The 19,893-nt window shown below is 42.6% G+C and overlaps 1 protein-coding gene and 1 long non-coding RNA gene across 3 annotated transcripts in view; one reads left to right on the top strand and one right to left on the bottom strand.

The window, feature by feature from the left end:
- Syp (synaptotagmin binding cytoplasmic RNA interacting protein) overlaps positions 1 to 19,893 on the top strand; it is a 49,539-nt gene that overhangs the window by 6,750 nt on the left and 22,896 nt on the right. The window contains exon 2 of one of the 2 annotated variants that reach the window (XM_089470171.1): positions 6,603 to 6,689. In XM_089470171.1, coding sequence (XP_089326297.1) covers positions 6,603 to 6,689 — 87 coding nt within the window. Of the gene's footprint in view, positions 1 to 6,602; positions 6,690 to 15,618; positions 17,875 to 19,893 lie in introns of those variants that run through there. The other variant, XM_089470184.1, reaches the window with a different exon arrangement.
- On the bottom strand, positions 9,055 to 19,835 carry LOC149270598 (uncharacterized). Its single transcript, XR_016270333.1, has 2 exons — positions 19,301 to 19,835; positions 9,055 to 13,546 (listed from the first exon to the last, which is right to left on the bottom strand). It is a non-coding gene; the product is annotated as an uncharacterized LOC149270598 (long non-coding RNA).

Raw genomic sequence — 19,893 nt, 5'->3', positions numbered from 1 at the left:
GGAATCGACAAAACAGAAATACTGCAACTGCCCCAAAAAATGTTGCAGTTATTTTGCACTTGTTTGCTTTCGGTTCTGTTTTAGTTTTCTGCTTCGCCTTTTTGTTGCTTTTGTTGCCTGTAATTGATTGTTGTTGTTTCTGCTGCTGCTGTCCTAAATGGCAACGGCAATTGCGTTGCGACAGAAGTTTATTTTTGAAGCTTTTCGGACGCATCTGTGCAGCGATAGCAGTTAAGCTCAACGAGATTAAAGTTTCATTTGAAAATGTGCCAAAAGCATTTAAACAGTTTCCAACAAATAAAGTTAAAAACTATCCATTGACTCACGAGCTGTAACTAATGTCTGCAAGCAATTTGAAATATTAATAAATTTTAATAAATAATAAATTGGAATTTCGCTTGATACGAAAATGCGTTGCCAAAATGTTGAAATATTAATAAACACAAAATGAGTAAAAAAAAATATTTGTGTTATTTATAAATTTTAAAGATTATTTTAAACATTTATTTGAAGAGCAGTTGCTTAAATGAGTAACTAAGCAAAATGAAATGTTGATAATATTTTATCAAGCGCGTTGGAAATCACCAACAAAAACATCAAATAAAGTATATTGCGCATTCATTGAAATCTTTGCGCAAGTTCAAAAAACCACAGGCAATAAAAGCAACAAAGGGAAAAACAAGAAGAAAAAAAAATAATAAAGAATGCTTTTTTGCATGCTAATAACCAGACGGGAGAAAATAAAGGCCACAATTTAAACAAAATCAAACAGAAAATAAAAAATAAAACAAATAATAATATAAAAGGGAACAAGAAAAAGCTGCAGCGGTTAGACATGGACATGGCTATGGATTTGGACATATGCAAAGTGCGCGCTGTGACATGTCTGCGATCGTTGGATTGCATTTTTCCTTTATTTTGTTTTTTTGGCATTGGCTTCCAAAAAGCAAAACATAGCCCCAAAATTGGGATGTGCCTGTACGTGCTGGGCGTCACAGCATCGGCAATCTCGCCAGCAACAGCAGCAGTAGCAATGAGTGTATAGAAGCAGCAGCAGCAGCAGCAACAACAACAACAATAATAATAATGGCAAAGCACTTCCATCCCAGTCAGCCAACAACAACAACAACAACAGCAGCAGCATCAGCAAACAACACACACACATACAAAAGCGGCCTAACACAGCGCAAAATTTTTTTTGTCAAGGGTGAATGACCCAGAATCAAAATCCACAACGTTGTCGTTGTCGCTATTGCCGCCGCTGCTGCCTGGCTGGCTGGCTGGCTGGCTGACTGGCTGTGGCTGCCTGCTTACCTCGCCTGCCCCTGTTCCTCCCCAGCACCCCCAGCCAGGCTGTTGCCGCCGCCGCCGTCGCTGACTCCTCCTGCTGCCGGCGTCGTCTTCTTGCGCAGCCCCCATGCCGCCGCCGTCGCCGCACTTGCTCCAACAATGTTGTGGCTCGGTCTCGGCCTCTCGTATTCGGTTTCGGCTCCTCGGGCTGTTATGATTGCCGTTGCCAGACGATAACCCAAACCAACATCACCGGCAGCAGCAGCAGCAGCAACAGCAACAGCAACAGCAACAGCAACAGCAACAGCAGCAGCAGCAGCAGCAGCAAAAAGTGAAAAAGAATTGCGAATTTAAACATTTTGCAGCATTGCACACGCGACTCTCGCGCGCGCTCTGCCAGACAGTCTGAGAGTTATAGAGAGATACAACGCCGCCGACCCACTCACAGATACAGCTACACATTCAAATGCTACACTCTGGGCCTCTGCCGTTGCTTTTGCCTTTTGTATTGTGAATGAAATGTTATCGTGGCAAACGAACAGCGTTAATTGCATTGCACGCCTCCACCCCCCCGGTCGAGCTGCGGCCCCTGCTGCTGCGACTCCTGCTCCATCTTTCACTGGCATAACTGGAGGGCTCGCTCTATTGCATCCGTTAGATACTTTTTATACGCCCTCTGCTGCGCCTTGCCAAGCTGTAGCCGGCTTCCGTTGTTGGCAAGGCTGCTGCAGTTACGGCTGCTCTGCGACTCCTGCTGCTGGGGCCAGCGAATCAATCTTTATTCAGACTACGCATCACAGAGCCTGTCGGCATTTATCAGCATTATGGCTCTGCCTCCTGGACACAGCAGCAACATCAAAGTAATTTGAGCAGCAATAAAAAGCTCTGACAGGCCAACAACTAATACACAATCTCAAACACACAAAGCAGCAATTAAAATTGACCCAAGATGTTCTCGCACCGTGGAGCCCATGCGAATCACAAGAGCATAAATTTAGACTAGAAATTTCAGTTTACATATATATGGGGTTTTATTAGTATATAAAAGCATATTCCGTTCTCTTATAATCCGATTTAGGTTGTATAGGTTTTACAGGTCATATAGAATATATAGGGTTTAGATAGCTTTTATTTTATATAGTTTGTATAGTTTGTATTGCTTATATAGAATCCGATTATATCTCCGCTCAAGGCACTGTCTTAATATCCGGAGCTATAGTCATATAAGTTTGCTCTGGGAACCAGAATTTTCATGGCAATAACCGTACGAACGCTGTAAGCAGAGTCGTTATAGCCGAACTCCACTGTATTTGGTATAGGTTACATTACATAGTTTTCATCTAGATATCATAGATGAGCACATAAAGCAAACTTAAGTCATATAATATAATATGTGTATCATACCAATCCAAAATATAAACATTTCAACTGGAGTTTTGTAGCTTTTACCCCACTGTATCGAAGACGTCTACGTCTCGAGGCCGCTGAAATACCTGAAGCAGTCCGTGTCTCATTTACCGTCTGGGGCTGCTGTCACCTAATTTCCGTTTTAGAAAACATGTCCTCTGGCCGGCGAGGGCCACTTGAGAGTCCTGGCTGGCTGACATGTGTCCTCGCTGTGGCCCCTGCGTCGTCTGGCCGCGGCAGGGCAGGGCAGCTCGACTTGTTTCAAGTCATTGCTAACTTTTACAGTATAGCAGCAAATAGTTCGTCTTGTGTAATTCAATTGTTGTCCTTGTCGCATATGGCTTCGGTCCTTGTTGCAGGTTCCTAAATAGCCGCAGGCCACACAGTTTGTGACTGCTGCATTTTGCAGTTTACAGTTTGGCTTTGGGCCCGCGGGCGGCAAGTGGCGACGAGGCGTTGTGCCCGACTGAGCTCAGGACTTGTGCGCGCGCTCTCTCCCTTCAAGGACCTACGACAATAGCCAAAGTTACCCGCTTGGGTAACACAAGAGTGTCAAACGAAGGACCTGACAAGCAACAAAGTCGACTCCGCGTTCGTCCTCAGTTCGCACTTGTGCTGGTCATTTGCCTGTCCCTCCTCGAGCTCCTCTAACGCCGTTTGCAGCTTTTAAATTACTTTTGTGCACCCCAAGTGGACTAGAATTCTCAATTTTCTAATTTTTTATTTGTTTTCCTTTATTTTTCTTTTTCGTGTCTTTGCTGCACTGCAATTATTTGGCACTTTCGATTCGATTTTGTCAGCCCAAGGACTCAGCAGAAGAAATAAGACGAAAATTCTCGATTTATCGAGTTAAGGAATTTGCATAGCTCGGCCAACGACAATTGACGGCTATGAGTTATGCATTTTAAGAAATTCAGAAATTTGCATTCTGCTCCCGTAATGCCTTTAAGTGGGAATGCAATTATCTTCAGCTGCATTTCATGGGCAGCTTTGCTTTCCCATGGTCATTTCATTCTTTGTTTGCTGGGCTGATCAACTGCTGGCCGGCATGTAATTTATGCGTATTAATTTCATAGCTTGCCTATCCCGCTTCCTGTTTGTCTTTCTCTGCTGCCTGGATACAATGGATGTCCAATCCCTGCCATTCGCTATGCGTTGCAATACAAAAGATATCGAAAAGGATTCTCGCATATCACACAAAAGCAATGCAAGCAAGTCGCCTCCATTGCATCGTTCCTTGTGCCATTATTCAGGAGCATAATGCCATTTTTTAATATGTAAATAAACAACAACAACAACGACAACAACGGCAAGAACAACAAGGCCTCGTTGGCTGGCTGGCCGAGCTGCCTGCCCGGCCGCGTTCTAATTGCCGCGAAGGACCTGCCCGGCTGTACTAAAGCTGTGCCGCGCTCTGCCGCGCTGTATTGCTGCCTGGCAGGCATCCTGCTAAGCTGGACATGCAATTGCATTGCATTCGGCATTGTTTTTCAACTTTCTGCTTTCCGCTTAAGGGTTGAGTTTCAAGTTCGCTGCTGCGGGGTTATCGCACGATTACAAAAGATTTCCTCTGGTCAACGACGGCCAGGCACAACATCATGCTAAACACAAACACAAAATGCAGAATGAATAAACCATAATGCAAAATACAGCAAATCCGTGAAACTTGCAGCGGAAGTTACGCGAACAATATTTTCATCGCAAGCTCCTGGCACAGGGAGCCTGATGCTGTTGATGCTGATGCCTGGTCGAGGGGCCTTATGGTCATTGCCGCCATCTGGATGCAGTTGCTAGTTGCGCACATTAACTTTTATCTATGAGATACTTTTGTATCTTGGCCGCTGGCAGCTGCAGAAAGCAACAGCAACGCACGGCAACGCCGGCAACTGGTGTCGCCTCTTGAGATATGCATCACCAAGTGCTCTCAGCTCCCTTCCGCAGTTGGCGTGCCTTGTGCTCTAGCGAAATCGAAGTCATATATCAGCGATATCCTGCATGCCAAAAGGATAATTTTTGCTTAGAGCGAGCATCCCTTCTACTTCTCTGGCTGGCGGCTCTATGCTCGCTTCTTCCAGCTCATGTGCATGTTCGACCTTCTGCGCTGTCATTGAACCCCGGCGAGGGCAAATGCATTCAGCGAGGGTTGAGCCGTGAGAGGAAGCCATTGCACTTAATATTATGTACTCATTATATGCTCATTATATGCATATAATGTGCTTACCTACAAGTCCTGTGTGCCACTCTTTACACTTACATTTTGTTTTAACACACACAAACACACGCGGACACCCTCACCCCAGCGCACCGTACTGACCTATTCCTCTGGAATTGCTGTATGGGTTGGTTGGCAAACAGCAAAAAGTAAATAGCACAAAGCGATTTTTAAAACTAACTCATGTGTGAACATACTTTAATGTTTATGCTTTCTGCTCTCTGCTCTTGCTCCAAGCTCAAGCCAAGCCAAGCCAAGCCAAGCCAAACCAAGCCAAGCCATACGAGGCGATGCGGGCTCAGGACGACGGGGGCGTTTCCACAAGCAGCTGCTATGACTTAGGGATTTGCATTTCGTGAGCATAACTCAAGTATTTCAATATAGTCCAAATGATTTCCGTGCATTGACTGTTGACTGTACCTGAAGCTGTGTTGGCTCCTGATGCACTCTGGCGTTGCAGTATGCAGCATTTTGTTGCAGTTATGTTTGGTTGGCGGGCAAATATGATCCCTTAATTCGATATTATTAGCAATTGACTGCACTTGTCCGCTTCTTCTTCTTCTTGTTCGCTTTGCACATCTCCTGTGGCTGGCACCTTTACAAATTGTTTTAACACCTTGTTCGAGCCAGGGGACACAAGACTTAAATTGAAAATCGATATTTGGCGGGAAGGTTAAGGATTGCAGCTAAGCAACTGGCTTCGGGACACCTTCAGCGCGCAAGGGGGCTGCGAAGGGTGTTGAATGTAATTAAAAGGAGTTGGATTACACGTGTTTGGTAGCCAAGCAGGCAAAGGCGAGCAGTCAGACAGTCCGACAGTCCGACAGTCCGACAGTCGAGCAGTCGAGCAGTCAAGCGGGCAGGCAGCTGGAGAGGCACAATGAAGTGAAGTTGCTTGCATACGATAACAAATGCTTGGCGTAAGAAAACACGTCGGCCGTAGCAAAAGTTGGAGCAGCAGGAGCAGCCGGAGCAGCCGGAGCAGCAACAAAACAAAAACACAAAGGCAGGGACAGCAGAAGGAGCTGTTGGGACAAAGTTCTTCTTTTCACTTAACACACAAGTGAAGTGAAGCAACCAAGTCGAGCAGCGCTCGGACGAGCACACGCTACTACAGCCCCGCGACGCAATCGTCCTCTTAAAATGCACTTTAAATGGCAGTTTCCGGTCACACACACATACACTCACACACATACACACACACATGCGCGCTTGCATAGAAATGTACAAGCATAATAAAAAATACAATGCAAAACGTTAAGTAAAAGCTAAAAGGAGTCGGGCTGTGCCAGGAACAGCAATGCACCGCTTGGTACATACTGTACCCACACTCACACACACACAGACACACACACACATTCACACCGAAACACGCTGTCATGCTTGCCAGTTACTTCGTTCTCGTCCTTCTTCGCATATGAAGTTGCAGCAAAGCACTTTTTATAGGCCTACCCCTTGCATTTATGAGTGTTTAGCATGCGTGTGTGTATGTGTGTGTGTGGTTGCATGGGTATATGCTTGTGTGTGTGGCATGCATCTGGATACTGTGTATATGAAATCTGTCCTTAATTGATATTTAACCATATTAAGCTAGCCATAAACTGGCTAATAGAAGACGCTCAGCCTTGATTGATCCACTATAGATATTTATATAAATTGTTAATTACATATTTTCACCGTTCCCTACTTGCAGTTGCGCATAATATTGCACGTGAATCGTATCGCGCCTACAACGCCGAGATATACTCCGCACGGAACGGCTCCATGGGTCAACATGGCGGTAAGTGGAACCAATTCAATTAATTCATTCTCTAGGCCGGTGTGCTCTGGGTGGGTGGTAGCGGTCCTCCATTTGCACCATCTGCTCCATCTGGCTGCAAATTGTTTTTCCCACACACACTTTAAATGGTGCTCTGTTACGTGAAAACTTCACTAAGACACTTTGGCTCGTCGCGCAGGTTGCGGAAATGTTTTCATTAGCTCTAACCCGGTCGACACAGCCCATACATCCTGTGTGCCATCAGGAGGGGGTGGGGGGAATTCATTTTGAGGTTAGCTTGTCGGCGAGACACACGGGCACTTCAAGGACTTTTTTGTGCTCCCCGCCACTGACATGGCCAGGAGACACTCTACCGTCTGCTGCTCTGTTCTTTAAGCTCGGCGAGCTCGTCCATAGAGCAACTGTGCATCATCATCAACTGCCTGCACCATGCTGTTGCACACATGTTGGTGTAGGTCCAGCCGGTTATACACCTTCATATACGTGTTTACTTATGTGCATATATGTATAAAAAAGTGTGTACATAAAACTCTTCGCGCCTTTTGCACGTTCTGCTGGGGCTCCCTGGCTGCGCCGCAAGCGCCTCGACCTGTTCCGTTGCAAGCGGCAACGCGACGTCAGCACCTTTGCTGCCTTTACAATTTAATTTTTTTTTTTTCGACTGCTGGCACTGCAGAATTAATGGGTTAAGTAAATAGCTATGTAATATGCTGCAGGCAGGCAGCAGCAGAGAGACCAAAAAAGAAGAGAAAAGCCTCTCGTTGCGACGTTTCACAGGCAACGTTTGGCGGCCCCCTGTGCCGCTACCCTTACAATGCTCCATGTGCAACATGCAAGAGATAATGTCAATAGCTCCTGGATGGCATGCATATTCAGATCTTATTTCGATTAATCTTCGCTCGACAAAGTACCAGAATGGAAATTTAAATCAAATTATCGAGTTTAAGGAAAACATTGATAAAGTTGAAGTAGAGGCAAAATGTGCCACAGCGTCGTAGACAATAAGCAGCAATAAACAATACAAGGAAACTACCAATAACCAAGTTTAAAGAACACATTGGGATAAATACTATACACTTTTAGAATTATTAATTTAATTAAATTAATAAAACATTACTATGAGTTTTTGAAATTATATTAAGTTAAATTTTAAATAATTAATTAATCATGTATTTATAGTAAAGGTAAAAAGTGGAAAAAATTATCAAAATAAGCAATAATATATAACAAATAAAAACAAGTAAGAAAGCTCTAGTCGAGACTGCTCGACTACGAGATCCCCTGAACCCTTGGAGTGCTAGCTATTTCAATAATTTTTCGCGAAACACACACACATACACAAACACATACACACACAAGCACCCACGCATAAACACGCATGGGCTGCAGTGTGCGCTTACTATGAGAACTTAATTGTTTAATAACTTTGTGGACGTACGATCTTCATGAAACTTTCAGATTATGATTATAACATAAATATGCATGTAATTGCCAAAGCACAAGTCTCTAGTATTTGAAATACGCGTTTTACAAAAGTGATGGTGAGGGGGTGAATTTAGAGGTGGGGGGTAAATTTTAACAAAAACCGAAATTGTATAAATTGCATATAAGCATACATTAAAAATTTGGAGACTCTATCAATAAAGGTGTAGAAGATATAATTTTATAACTGGTTTTCGATAAGGGTTTTTATCGATAAGAAAAGATCGGGATGAGTTATCGAATTTTAATGATAAACTCGATATCCGCGCTGTAATTACGAACATTTTACAAAAAATTTGAAGTCTCTAGCTCTTATATCTTCGGAAATCGACGCGTTCAAACATACGGACAGACGGACAGACGGACAGACAGACAGACGGACAGGGCCAAATCAACTCAGCTCGTCACCCTGATCAAGAATATATATACTTTGTGGGGTCTGCCACGCCTCCTTCTGCCTGTTACATACATTTCAACAAAACCATTATACCCTGATTTCCCATTTTCAATGGGTTCAGGGTATAAAAAATTACCATTGACAAAGTTTAATGAAAACATTGGGATAAATACTATAAACTTTTAGAATTATTAATTTAATTAAATTAATAAAACATTACTATGAGTTTATGAAATTATATTAAGTTAAATTTTAAATAATTAATTAATCATGCATTTATAGTAGAGGCAAAAAGTGGAAAACAAAAAAAATAAAAAACAAGTAAGAAAACTCTAGTCGAGAGTGCTCGACTAGATACTACCCTGAACCCAACAAATAAAAATGCTCATTTAGTATGGCTGAAATTTCAATTTCGATGTATTTAAAAATATAAATAAAATACCAAACTCATTTAATAAAATATAAAAATATTTTGAAATAATTAAAAAAAAATTAACATCAGTTGCATCGACCGGGATTCGAACCGCGACTCCTCGGTCGAGCGTCATGCTGCTAACACACTAGGCCACCTCACTCCTGCTAGTGGCGCTGGCAAAACTCAAATAGATTCACTGCTGCAGCGCCATCTACCAAAACTAAATGAAACTAACTGCTGATGTGATTCTAAGAATCTGCTAGAATAACCAAACTATTAAAAACGCACATAAAGTATAGTTAAAATTTCAATTTCGGTGTATTTAAAAATATAAATTAAATAGAAAACGTATTTATGAAAATATAAAAATATTTTGAAACAATTTAAAAAAAAAAACATCAGTGTTGCACCGATCGGGATTCGAACCGCGACTTCTTGATCGACCGTCATGCACCTAACACACTAGGCCACCCCACTCCTGCTGGTGGCGCTGGCAAAACTCAAATAGATTCACTGCTGCAGCGCCATCTACCAAAACTAAACGAAACTAACAGCTGATGTGATGTATTTGTTGTAGCTGCTGCACGTGCGTTTGTTAATTGGCCAAATATTTGATTATTTTTTATTAATTTTTGACTGAACGGAATTTAATGAAACTTTCAGCATATGATCTACATATTATATTGAATATTTGAGAAATTTGAAAAAAGAAAAATCATTCACAATTAGCTATAGAGGCACCTGATTTGAACTTGAATGTTTTTACTCGATAAAAACATAACGGGATGATTTATCGAATTTTAAAAGCAAACTCGACGTCCGCGCTGTATATACGGTCATTTTAAAAAAAAATTCAAGTCTCTAGCTCTTATATCTTCGGAAATCGACGCGTTCAAACATACGGACAGACGGACAGACGGACAGACGGACAGACGGACAGACGGACAGACGGACAGACGGACAGACAGACAGACGGACAGGGCTAAATCGACTCAGCTCGTCGCCCTGATCAAGAATATATATACTTTGTGGGGTCTGCCACGCCTCCTTCTGCCTGTTACATACATTTCAACAAAACCATTATACCCTGATTTCCCATTTTCAATGGGTTCAGGGTATAAAAATACCATTGATAAAGTTTAATGAAAACATGAAGATAAATACTATAAGCCAGGCGCGTAGCCAGAAAATTTTTTCGGGGGGGTTTTCAGCAAATATTAAATACACATATTCGTACTTTATAATATAATGGATGACCTTTATTTCAATTTTTTTTTCTACAAAAGAATGTCTATTTTCCGACTTGTTTTCGCCATTTCGTTCAAAATATCCTCTGGAGTGACTTCAATCTTTCCAAATTTTCACCTATTTCGGGGGCTCAACCCCCCCCCCCCCCCCCCTGTATACGCGCCTGCTATAAGCCTTTAGAATTATTAAATTAAGTTAAACTTTTTGTCCATATTAAGTAACAAAGTTGAAGTGATAAAAAAAATTTTTAAATAGATTAAATAAAAATAGAAATTTTCATTAAAAAAGTTTAAAGAAAACATTGGGATATATATATGTACATATAGAACCTTTTTTATTATCGTGCTACATTTGAGCTTGTCAAGTATTCTACAGTTACACACCTCTAAATATATAGGTGAAACACTTTTCGTTGCTGCGAACGCGCTCTGCGTTTTAGCCATGTAAGAAGTGACCCAAAAAAAAAAAGAAAAGAGAAACAAAAGCCTAAGCTGAATATGTGAACTACGTTGAGTGCTTCGCCATGTGGACAGATTTAGTTTATTTTTTTCTCACTCGCAAACGGCGCCATGTGCAGCCTGCAGTTGCAGTCGCCGCGTTGCCGTTGCAAGGGGTTCGAACTAAGGGTTCGAGTTTTGCTGCAGTTGCACACGCATTGAACGAAATGTAGGCCAAGTTAAAATTGATTTAATGCTTTGATTGTGGCAGCTGCAACGGCTCTGATTTATGTGTGCCGATCGCAGCTGTGGCCTGCTTTCTGCAGAATCTTACACATGGATCTTCGGCTTCAGATTCGTTGATCTACCCGCTGCGAGCACCGCGTCGTATGCGCAATATTTGTCAAGCCGAATGCCATTCGAACGGCAATACTCTTCGTATTGATGCACTTCAGCAGCGGGGCAAAGTTCGTTAAAAATAATTGCCAACCCTTCGGCGTTGTTGGTGGCGTGTAAAAAGCGCCCGCAATTTTCAGCTGCCGTCGACGTCTCGCAGCTTTCCCGCTGTTGATTTTGCTGCCTGGCAACTGAAGTTTTCACGATGTTGGCGGCGGCGGTGGCTGTCAAGTGGCTGCCTTTGACATTTAATTGGCTAAAAATGTTTACTTTCTCGCTTAGAGTATTATCCTTTCGCTGTTGCGCTGGCTCATGCTCGTGGCGTTGCTCCTGCTCCTACTCCTGCTCATGGGACTTGGCACACACACACACACACACACACACACAGAGGCAATCAAACAATACCATCAGCTGGCACACAACGGCGCCATTGTGTTTTAACACCTTCATCCAATTTCATTTTTATTTCCCGTTGTTGTTGTTGTTGTTGTTGTTCTATATATTCGACGCTGATCCTTGGCTTCGTACGCTGTCAGTTTTGCCCTGGCTTAATTTATGGACTTTGGGCCATTTGCTCTTGCGCATCATCTTTGAAAAAAGTGACGACAAAACATTCCACAATATGACAAAAAACAACAAAAAAATAAGAATACGAAATCCTTTTTAGTAAAATATATATATAAAAAAAAAAACTTTTTATACGAAAAAAAAACGCCATCAACAATTTAGATAAATTTTCCCACCAGCCATAGGCTGAAAAACAAAGGATCAACACCACCCCATACACAAGCGAGGGGTGCTCTCGGGCCTTGGTCAGGGCTCTACACTGAAAGCTGCTGGTGGTGCCAAGGGCTGCTGCTCCCTTGGTGCTGGGCCATGCCTCAGCCTCAGCCGCATCCGCTTCCATTCCATGCCGCATATACCTCTCTACAATAATCACAGTCTATGCACGATATCGAATGATAAACTCCAAGAGGCACAGATTCGCGAATGCAGCTTGTCTGACCGCCCTACCCCTGGCCCTACCACCGCCGCTGCCGCTGCCGCTGCCTCTGGCTCTGGCTCTGGCTCTGGCTCGGCCTCGATCGCCTTGCAGCAGCCTCCTTTTCATGGCTGTGTGTGCACAACGGCTCAGTGACGGCGGCGCATCCTTCAGGTACAACTTACTCATATATCACAAAAGGATATCGCGCTCTGTGTGCTTTTCTGCTTAGCTTTTTCCTTGATTTTTTTTCCATCCTTCGCTTTTTTCCTTTAGTTATGTGTGTGTGTGTTTTGTCTTGTCTGGTCAGCATTGGTCAGCGGCTCCTGCTTCTGCTCCGCTCCGCTCGAAGGTGACACCGTAGCGTACACACAATGGTTATAGATGGTCTTGCACAAAAAACGCGAACATATTTTAAAACACGCGTTTGAAAAAAAAAAAAAAATGAAAAAAATTTGAAAGATACGAACCAGTCGCAAAAAAATCGAAATCAACTCTAAAAAAAAAACGCAGATTTATTTGTTGGTCTGCATTAAAAATGCAAATGTCGCATTGAGTTTCTTTCCTCATTCCATGGCCTCTCTCTCCTTTGATGCTGATCATCTACTTCCTGTGCTTTAAGAACTTAGGCAAACAACATTGACCACGGCCAGCGAACCTGAATGAACTTAGCCCAGCTGCACTAACTTACACATGGTATGAATTACTAAGAACATTCACATTCTAGTAGAAAAAAATTAGATTCAGTTCAGGCTAAGAACTAAAACAGTATTACTAAAACAGTATATTAGATTTCTGATTTGTTCCAACAGGAATAGTATGTACAACATATAAAATAAGGAAAGAAGGTTCTAGTCTCGATTCGAGTTGGTACCGTTCGAATCTTCTATTTTCATTCTGCCGTAGAGCTATTCAAAGTTTTTGTTGTTAACTGATCAGAAATATGATTGAACCACATTGCCTATCGAACCACATCGTCTCTAAGACCTGCTCCATTCTTTTATTCGTACGGTGCCCCTAACATTTATTTGCCCAGTAGCACTCAAACTCTATCGCGTATCTCTGGGGCGATAAAGAACTGTCAAGGCAACAGCTACCACTACCGCTGTCACTAGCACTACCACCACCGGCACAAGCACAAACACAAGCACGGTAGCAACAACTACAACAGCAAGAGCAACAGCAACAGCAAAAACAGCTAAGAGCTGAAATTATCATCAGTGCTCAATAAGTTTTGGTCACTGGACAATGTCCATCCTTTTGTGGCCGTCGTTGCCAAGAGGTTCAGGTACATTCGAGTACCTCTACCTACATTCATTTGAATGGAGACAAGTCCCTGCGTCCTTTTCTCGTGCTCGCGACGATCTTAAGGCCGATCCTTTGTGTGGCCAAGTGCGCCGCTGTCTGCGTCGCTGCCCCTGACATCGTCTTCGTCATCATCGTCGTTGTTGTTGGTGGTGCCGGTGGTGGTGGTGCTGCTGCTGTTGCTGCCTCTGGTATCTGGGGAATGAAATTAAAAGCATGCAGAAAAAGTTTTATTATGCGAGCGTCGAGCGAATCGGCAGCAGAAAAGCGATTTTTTATATAAAAATATTTGGAACGGACTGCGGCCGGCTTCAAGGGGGTAGAGAGCGAGCCAAAGACAGCGGCAGAGGCAGACGCAGAGGCAGAGGTAGGGGCACCACCACCACCGGCGCATGGGGTAAGGTTAAGGTCTGAACTACGACTGCGGCTGCGCTTTCTGCCTGCCGCTCGCAAGAAGTGTTGGATGTCATCTTATTATTTTGAGACCACGCAGCAGCAGCAGCAGCAGCAGCAGCAGCAGCGGTAGCGGTAGCAGAAGCAGCGGCATTGATGATGACCATGCGCCGCTGACCAGCCGCAGCAGCAGCTAGAGAGGGGCCCTAGAGGGCTGAGGCATGGACTTGGTTAGCAATCCCGGTCCCCCCGGTCAGTTGTAAGCCTTGTACAAAACTGTGGGAATAAAAACAGGATTCAATGCCGCAGTTTTTAGCTAAAATTGCGTTATCGCCGCAATTGTTGTTGCTGGACTTTACGTTTTGATGATGCCACCGATTTTTTGATGATGCTGGTCATCATCTGGACGAACGCTATCCTCGCTGCGCGTTTTCTTCTTATTCATTTTGCAGACACATTCGACTCCTTACTTTTGCTTTTGCTTTTGCCTGCCAATTCGTCTACTCTCACTAACGACTGGCAGAGCAAAGACCGAATTGATAAAAGAAAATCGAAAATTTTTATCAACTATTAAAGATTACTGCAACATTTTGATTTTATTAGATTGATAAATTAGTAAGAGCCACTGCCACGGAAGTGAATCATATACAAACATTCACTTTGTTATCAAACGATATTTAATGCTGATAAGCAGCAACTGTAGCAAAAGTAAACACTGACGATTGACTCTGTACATAATCCCATTAGGCGTAAAGGATCTATAATTTCCAGCTAATTGGATGATCTCATTGATGGCACTCGAGCAGCTAAGCTTTTAAGCTGCCAGAGCGGTCAACGCACCTGCTGCAGCAGGCGCACAAATTAAGTTAGCAAAAGCCAAAAGCTCCGAGAGAGGGCAAATAAATTCGAATATGAAAAGAGACGATGGATCTTATCGGCGCATCTAGATGCTAGATACGTTTGTCAGTCAGGGGCAGACTTAATGTTAATTAAACTTGGATGCCGGCAGAGAGCAAACACGATCATACAACAACAGCAAGAAGAAAAGCAAACGAACGGATTGCGATTGCCCGAAGCAGAAGAATTGCAGTTAATTGAAATGTTCCACAGTCGGCGGCGCATAGCGACAAAAACGCAGCGACAAAAGTGAGGGGTCACGTTGAGGTAGCAGAAAAAATTTATATGTATGCACACACATGCAGGCACACGCATACATATTTACATGTGACTGTAGGTATGCCTGAAAAAAATAATAAATACCAATAGACTCTACTGCAAAAAAAAAAAAGATTATTACCAATGGCTAGAGATGTCAAGAGAGTAACTAGAGAGCACCGCCACAGCCGCTCACTCTCTCTCTCTCTCTCTCTGTGTCTCTCTCCCTTTCTCACTCTCTTGCTGGCTCTCGCTCTGTCTCTCAGAACTGCAGACACTGAGCAAGCTTCGAGCTACAAAATGTTTGACTACAAAGCGACTTCGGCTGCGGCGTCTGGGTGGTTGCTAGCTGAGTAACTGCCTGCCTGACAGCGTTTGCAAAAACTACAAAAAGCACTCACAGCCACAGCCACAGCGAGCATGGTGGTGTATGGGCATGTCTGCCTGTGTGTGTGAGAGTGAGAGAATGCAAGCAATGCATACCAATACCAATGCACCACTCGCCGCTGCGAATGCCAAAACAAAACAAAAAGGAAACGCACGCTGCGCTTGTGTGCGAAGCTTTGCCGGCGTCAACGACAGAGTTCTTTGTGTGTGTGTGTGTGCTTGTGACTGTGCCTGTGCCTGTGCTTGTATGTATAAGTGTGTGTTTGTGTCGCTGCAAGCTTTTTTGTAGCTGTAGCTCAGCGAGACCGTCGTCTGACTGACTGAACTGCCGGGTATCTGTATCTGTATCGCATCGCCACTCCACTCGCAAGTATCGCGGACGCGCAAACGACCATGCGAAAAAATCGCAGTTACAAATCTGGAACTTTTTACACAAACGGTTAAAAATCCATGCAAAATATTAACTAAATCAAATCAAAAATAACTAAATTCACTACGATATCAACATATTTCGGTCTGCAGCGTTACGAAGTTATCATTTAAGAATTTTCCGACTACTTTTGGATGCAATAAATATTTGAGTAATCAAAAAATTAACGAGTCCGCGGATACGTTTCATATATTGGATATTCAAACACAACTCAATATTTAACTAAACAACAATAGCTAAAAAAAACCAGAAACCATTAAACACATCGTTCACACACACACACACACATAGAAAATAACCCAGAATAAAAAGAAATGCGATATTCCAGTCTGTTATCAAAAAGTTTTCTTAGTGTTTAGTGAAAGATTTGCCAGTTTTTGTTTAAGTTTTCTTTATTTGCAACCTTTATAATACGGTAAATAAATTACAATAATAAAGTAAGTGTTTTACGTGGAACCCAAGCATAATACGCTTCTAATTACCAATAATAATAATAACAACTATAATAATAATAACAATCATATTAATAATAACAACAATCACAATAATATCAACAATAATAACTACTTGATAATAATAGCTACGCAGTCTATGCAAAAAACTTGTAATTTTAAGAAAGTGTCTGCCGGATACACACAAGTTTAAACGTCTCCTATGGGCACGCAAAGCGCATAAAAATGCAGCGCCATGTTTGGAAGTGCATTAAAATAAAATATAAAATTTATAAATTGCTAACAAGTGAAACAAACACAACCTGAAAAATCACGCAGATCAACACAATAAACACGTATGTGAAAACAGAAAATTGATACTGCATTCAGTTGAAAGTACACAAAATATTGATAAAGTGATTTTTAGTGCGAAGACCAAGTGAAATAAAGAATTGATAAATAAAAAACATAGCCAAGAGTTAACAAACGAATTGAATTGATCTTTTAATATTAAACCGACTGCATTTGAAAACGGAAGCAGCAAGATTTTAAATCGCCGCAAAAAATAAAGGATACGCCACAATTGTCGAGAAAAAAACATGAATAACGGAAACGCAGGAGAACTAAATCAAAATTGAACATAATTAAATAGAAATCATTTACTGCAAAACGTGCCTCGAGAAACCTTTAAGCTACAAAGACAACTGTAACTCTCGCAAGCTTTAATCAAAGCTCACCACAACAAGCATTTACGTAACTTGAGATAATTGATGCAATTACCAAACACAAGACACACACGCATACCTACCTACCTACCTACACACACTCATACAAACGCAGTAGTGAAGAAAAGTGCAGCTAAAGCTTTGAAGCCGCACTGAAAAACAGAGCGAACAATTGCCGATCGCAAAATCGTAAAAAGCTCCACACGACGAGGTAAACGCCCAACCGAGCACATTGCATCGAGCGAGACAGGGAGAGACAGAGAGAGTGAGAGAGAGACATTGTGCATAACTGCAGCAGCAGCCGGCGCATCGCTAACCGAACGGAGTGCGTATTGTGCTCGTAACTTGTTCGGCCAGCTCTCGGAGCGACGCTTCGTGCACTTCCTGCGTCGCAGCCCCCAGCGAAAAGCAGCGACAGAACCAGAGCCACAGAGCGGCGACAACGAGATCAGTTCGTTGGCGAATGCAACGCTGATTGCAATTGACGCTGGCTGCATTTGACGCGGCTATAAGTGAAGGATAGAGAAAGGGAGAAGGAGAAAGAAAAAGAGAGAGAGACAGAGCGTGAGCGTGATCGTGAGTGAGAGACTGACTGACTGATCATCACCAAACATCATTCGCTCTACTGTACGCCGGTCACTCAGCATCTGCAACTCGGCAGACCCCAAGCAATCGGATCGGGGGGAAATTGAAAACGACTTTTGCTGCGGCTCGTTGCGTTTCTGTTTCTGTTTCTGTTTTGTTTTCTTGCTCGTGCAAAAATAAAAAAAATACATACACATATATTATATATATTCTATAATAGAAAATAACTTGGAAGACATTTTCAAAGAGTACATAATAAATAAGTGTGTAATTTGTGTTTTAGTGCAAAATATAGTAACATAATATACATTACGACTCGGATTAAATAACTACACCTGCTGCAGACAATCGGATACTCTACTCAGTTGGATACACATCACTAAAGCAGCTACGCGGCTACAGCTACAATTCGCTTGAGTAAGTCAATACTAGATCTAACTTTGGATACGTGGCTAAAGCTACAATTCCAATCACGAGGCTTACGTTGCGCCCCACGTTATCACCATTCAAATTAATAATAGAATCAGGAGAGATTAAGTTGATATGGTAATAATTCGCTTGACCGTCTACTAAAAAAGATTGCAGTTTTATAAATAAACTATTGGCAACTGCAATCAGATTAAAATAATTGGGTAACGCATTCGCAAAACATAACATGTAATTTAACGGAGCGATAGCTTTCAAATTTCAGATGATAAGCAGCATTACAATCATAGTATGCTTTCAAAGTTTACTGAAATTATTCCAGGAGCTTAGTCATCTATAAAATATAAACAACTTTTACTTAAAACTTAAGTTTTAGATTTGGCTTGAAGAGAGAATTGAAATATTTACCTTTTGATTGCCTTTTTCGACCAGCCGTGACCGGGCAACCGACATTAAATAACGGTACATTTACTAATATCCGTTGTTTAATGTTAGATTCTGGGAATATTGGCGAATTGAAAAGCTTAGGTTACTCTCTAAACGTTATTTTAGTATTCTGTGGGGTTCCCATGGTTTCAAATTCCCAAATATGTCGGTAACTTGAGAGTCTTTTAAGTGCTCCAAGAGCACAAATAAATAAAACTGCATATTTTGATAAAACAACAAAAAAGCGAAGCGCTAAAAATCACGTGCAAACGCAGCGCGAAGCATATAACTGACGCCCACTAGAAATGGCATTGAATGCTATGTGGGCACAGATAGACAGAGGAAGCGAGGGGGCACAGCAGAGAGAGAGAGAGAGAGAAGAGGGGATTGACAAACAAAAACTGACCCCGTCAAGGGGGAGGTGAATTGGTTGGGGAGCAGCAGCAACAGCAGAGTGAAGGAAGCTCAACGAGACGCGCTCGCAAAACCCACAAGTTCATGACCAAAATGCCGCATGGCGGCAACGATGGCAACAACAGCGACGTCGACGTCAGCGACGACGACGACGGGCCCACCAGATAAGCGTGGGCGCAGGGTTCGGCCAGTCGTTCGCTTGGCCAATCTCTCAATATTTTTACGCTTTTGTACACACACTAACATATATACATACACCAAATGCAGTTGTGTGCAATTTTGTTCCGTTGGAGAATTTCAGGAAAAACATTAACAGACAGACTTTATTTTCTATGGTTGTTATTTAGTTTTGTAGTGCGCTCATTTAACCCCTTCGAAGGAATGTTTAGGCAGTAGGTCTTGTTTGTGTATGTGTGGTTTCTTTTTTTTTGCATAGACGCGCATATTTTATGTGCGTATGCGTGTGGATGGTATGTGGAACGTCGACGCTTTTCTGTTTATCGTTTACTTTCAACATTTCCATCCTTTTTAGTGTGCTTAGCATAAATCTTAGCCGATTTCGCTTTTATTTACGTACTTGAACTGCAGTTATTTTATGCTCTTCACTTTTCGCGTTTTATTTGTATATTTGAAGATAGCGCTATGTTCCACACGCACACACTCAGGAAAACTTGCGTTCCACACGCGACAAGACTTTGCTCGCCGACAGTCAAGTTTTTTTTTGTACACATTTTTGCATTTCAAGACACACACAAGCGATCTTCTGTGCAGCGTCGGAGCGACAGAGAGAATTTGTGCGTGTGTGCGTGTATCTGTGTGCATGTTTTTTCGCCTTACGCTTTGGTGTGCAAATTCTGCCGCCACTCGCGCTGCTTATTCTCTCAGTAGCGCTGCCAGCGTCAGCGCACACTTGGATATAGTCGCTCTCACGCGCTCTCGCTCTCGCTCTCTCGCCTTCTCTTTGTATTTTTTGCACGCTTTGCAAAACTTTTTGCCTGCCTCTGACCGTCGTCGTCGTCGTCATTGTCGATATATGTGTGTGTGTGCATTGTATCTGTGTGTGCATGCGTCGTTGTCTGTAGCCGACTCATTTGACTGTGTGTGCATTTTTGTAGCCGTCGTCGTCGCAGCAGTCGCCGTCGACGTCGTCGTCGCTGCAGCTTTCGTTAC

Source organism: Drosophila arizonae, chromosome 2 (assembly GCF_054131065.1).
Source record: "Drosophila arizonae isolate 15081-1271.41 chromosome 2, UAZ_ARI_1.0, whole genome shotgun sequence".
In the NCBI taxonomy this organism is placed as follows: Eukaryota; Metazoa; Arthropoda; class Insecta; order Diptera; family Drosophilidae; genus Drosophila; species Drosophila arizonae.
The sequence above is the reverse complement of the archived record's forward strand: the minus strand, read 5'-3'. Positions and strand labels throughout refer to the sequence as shown.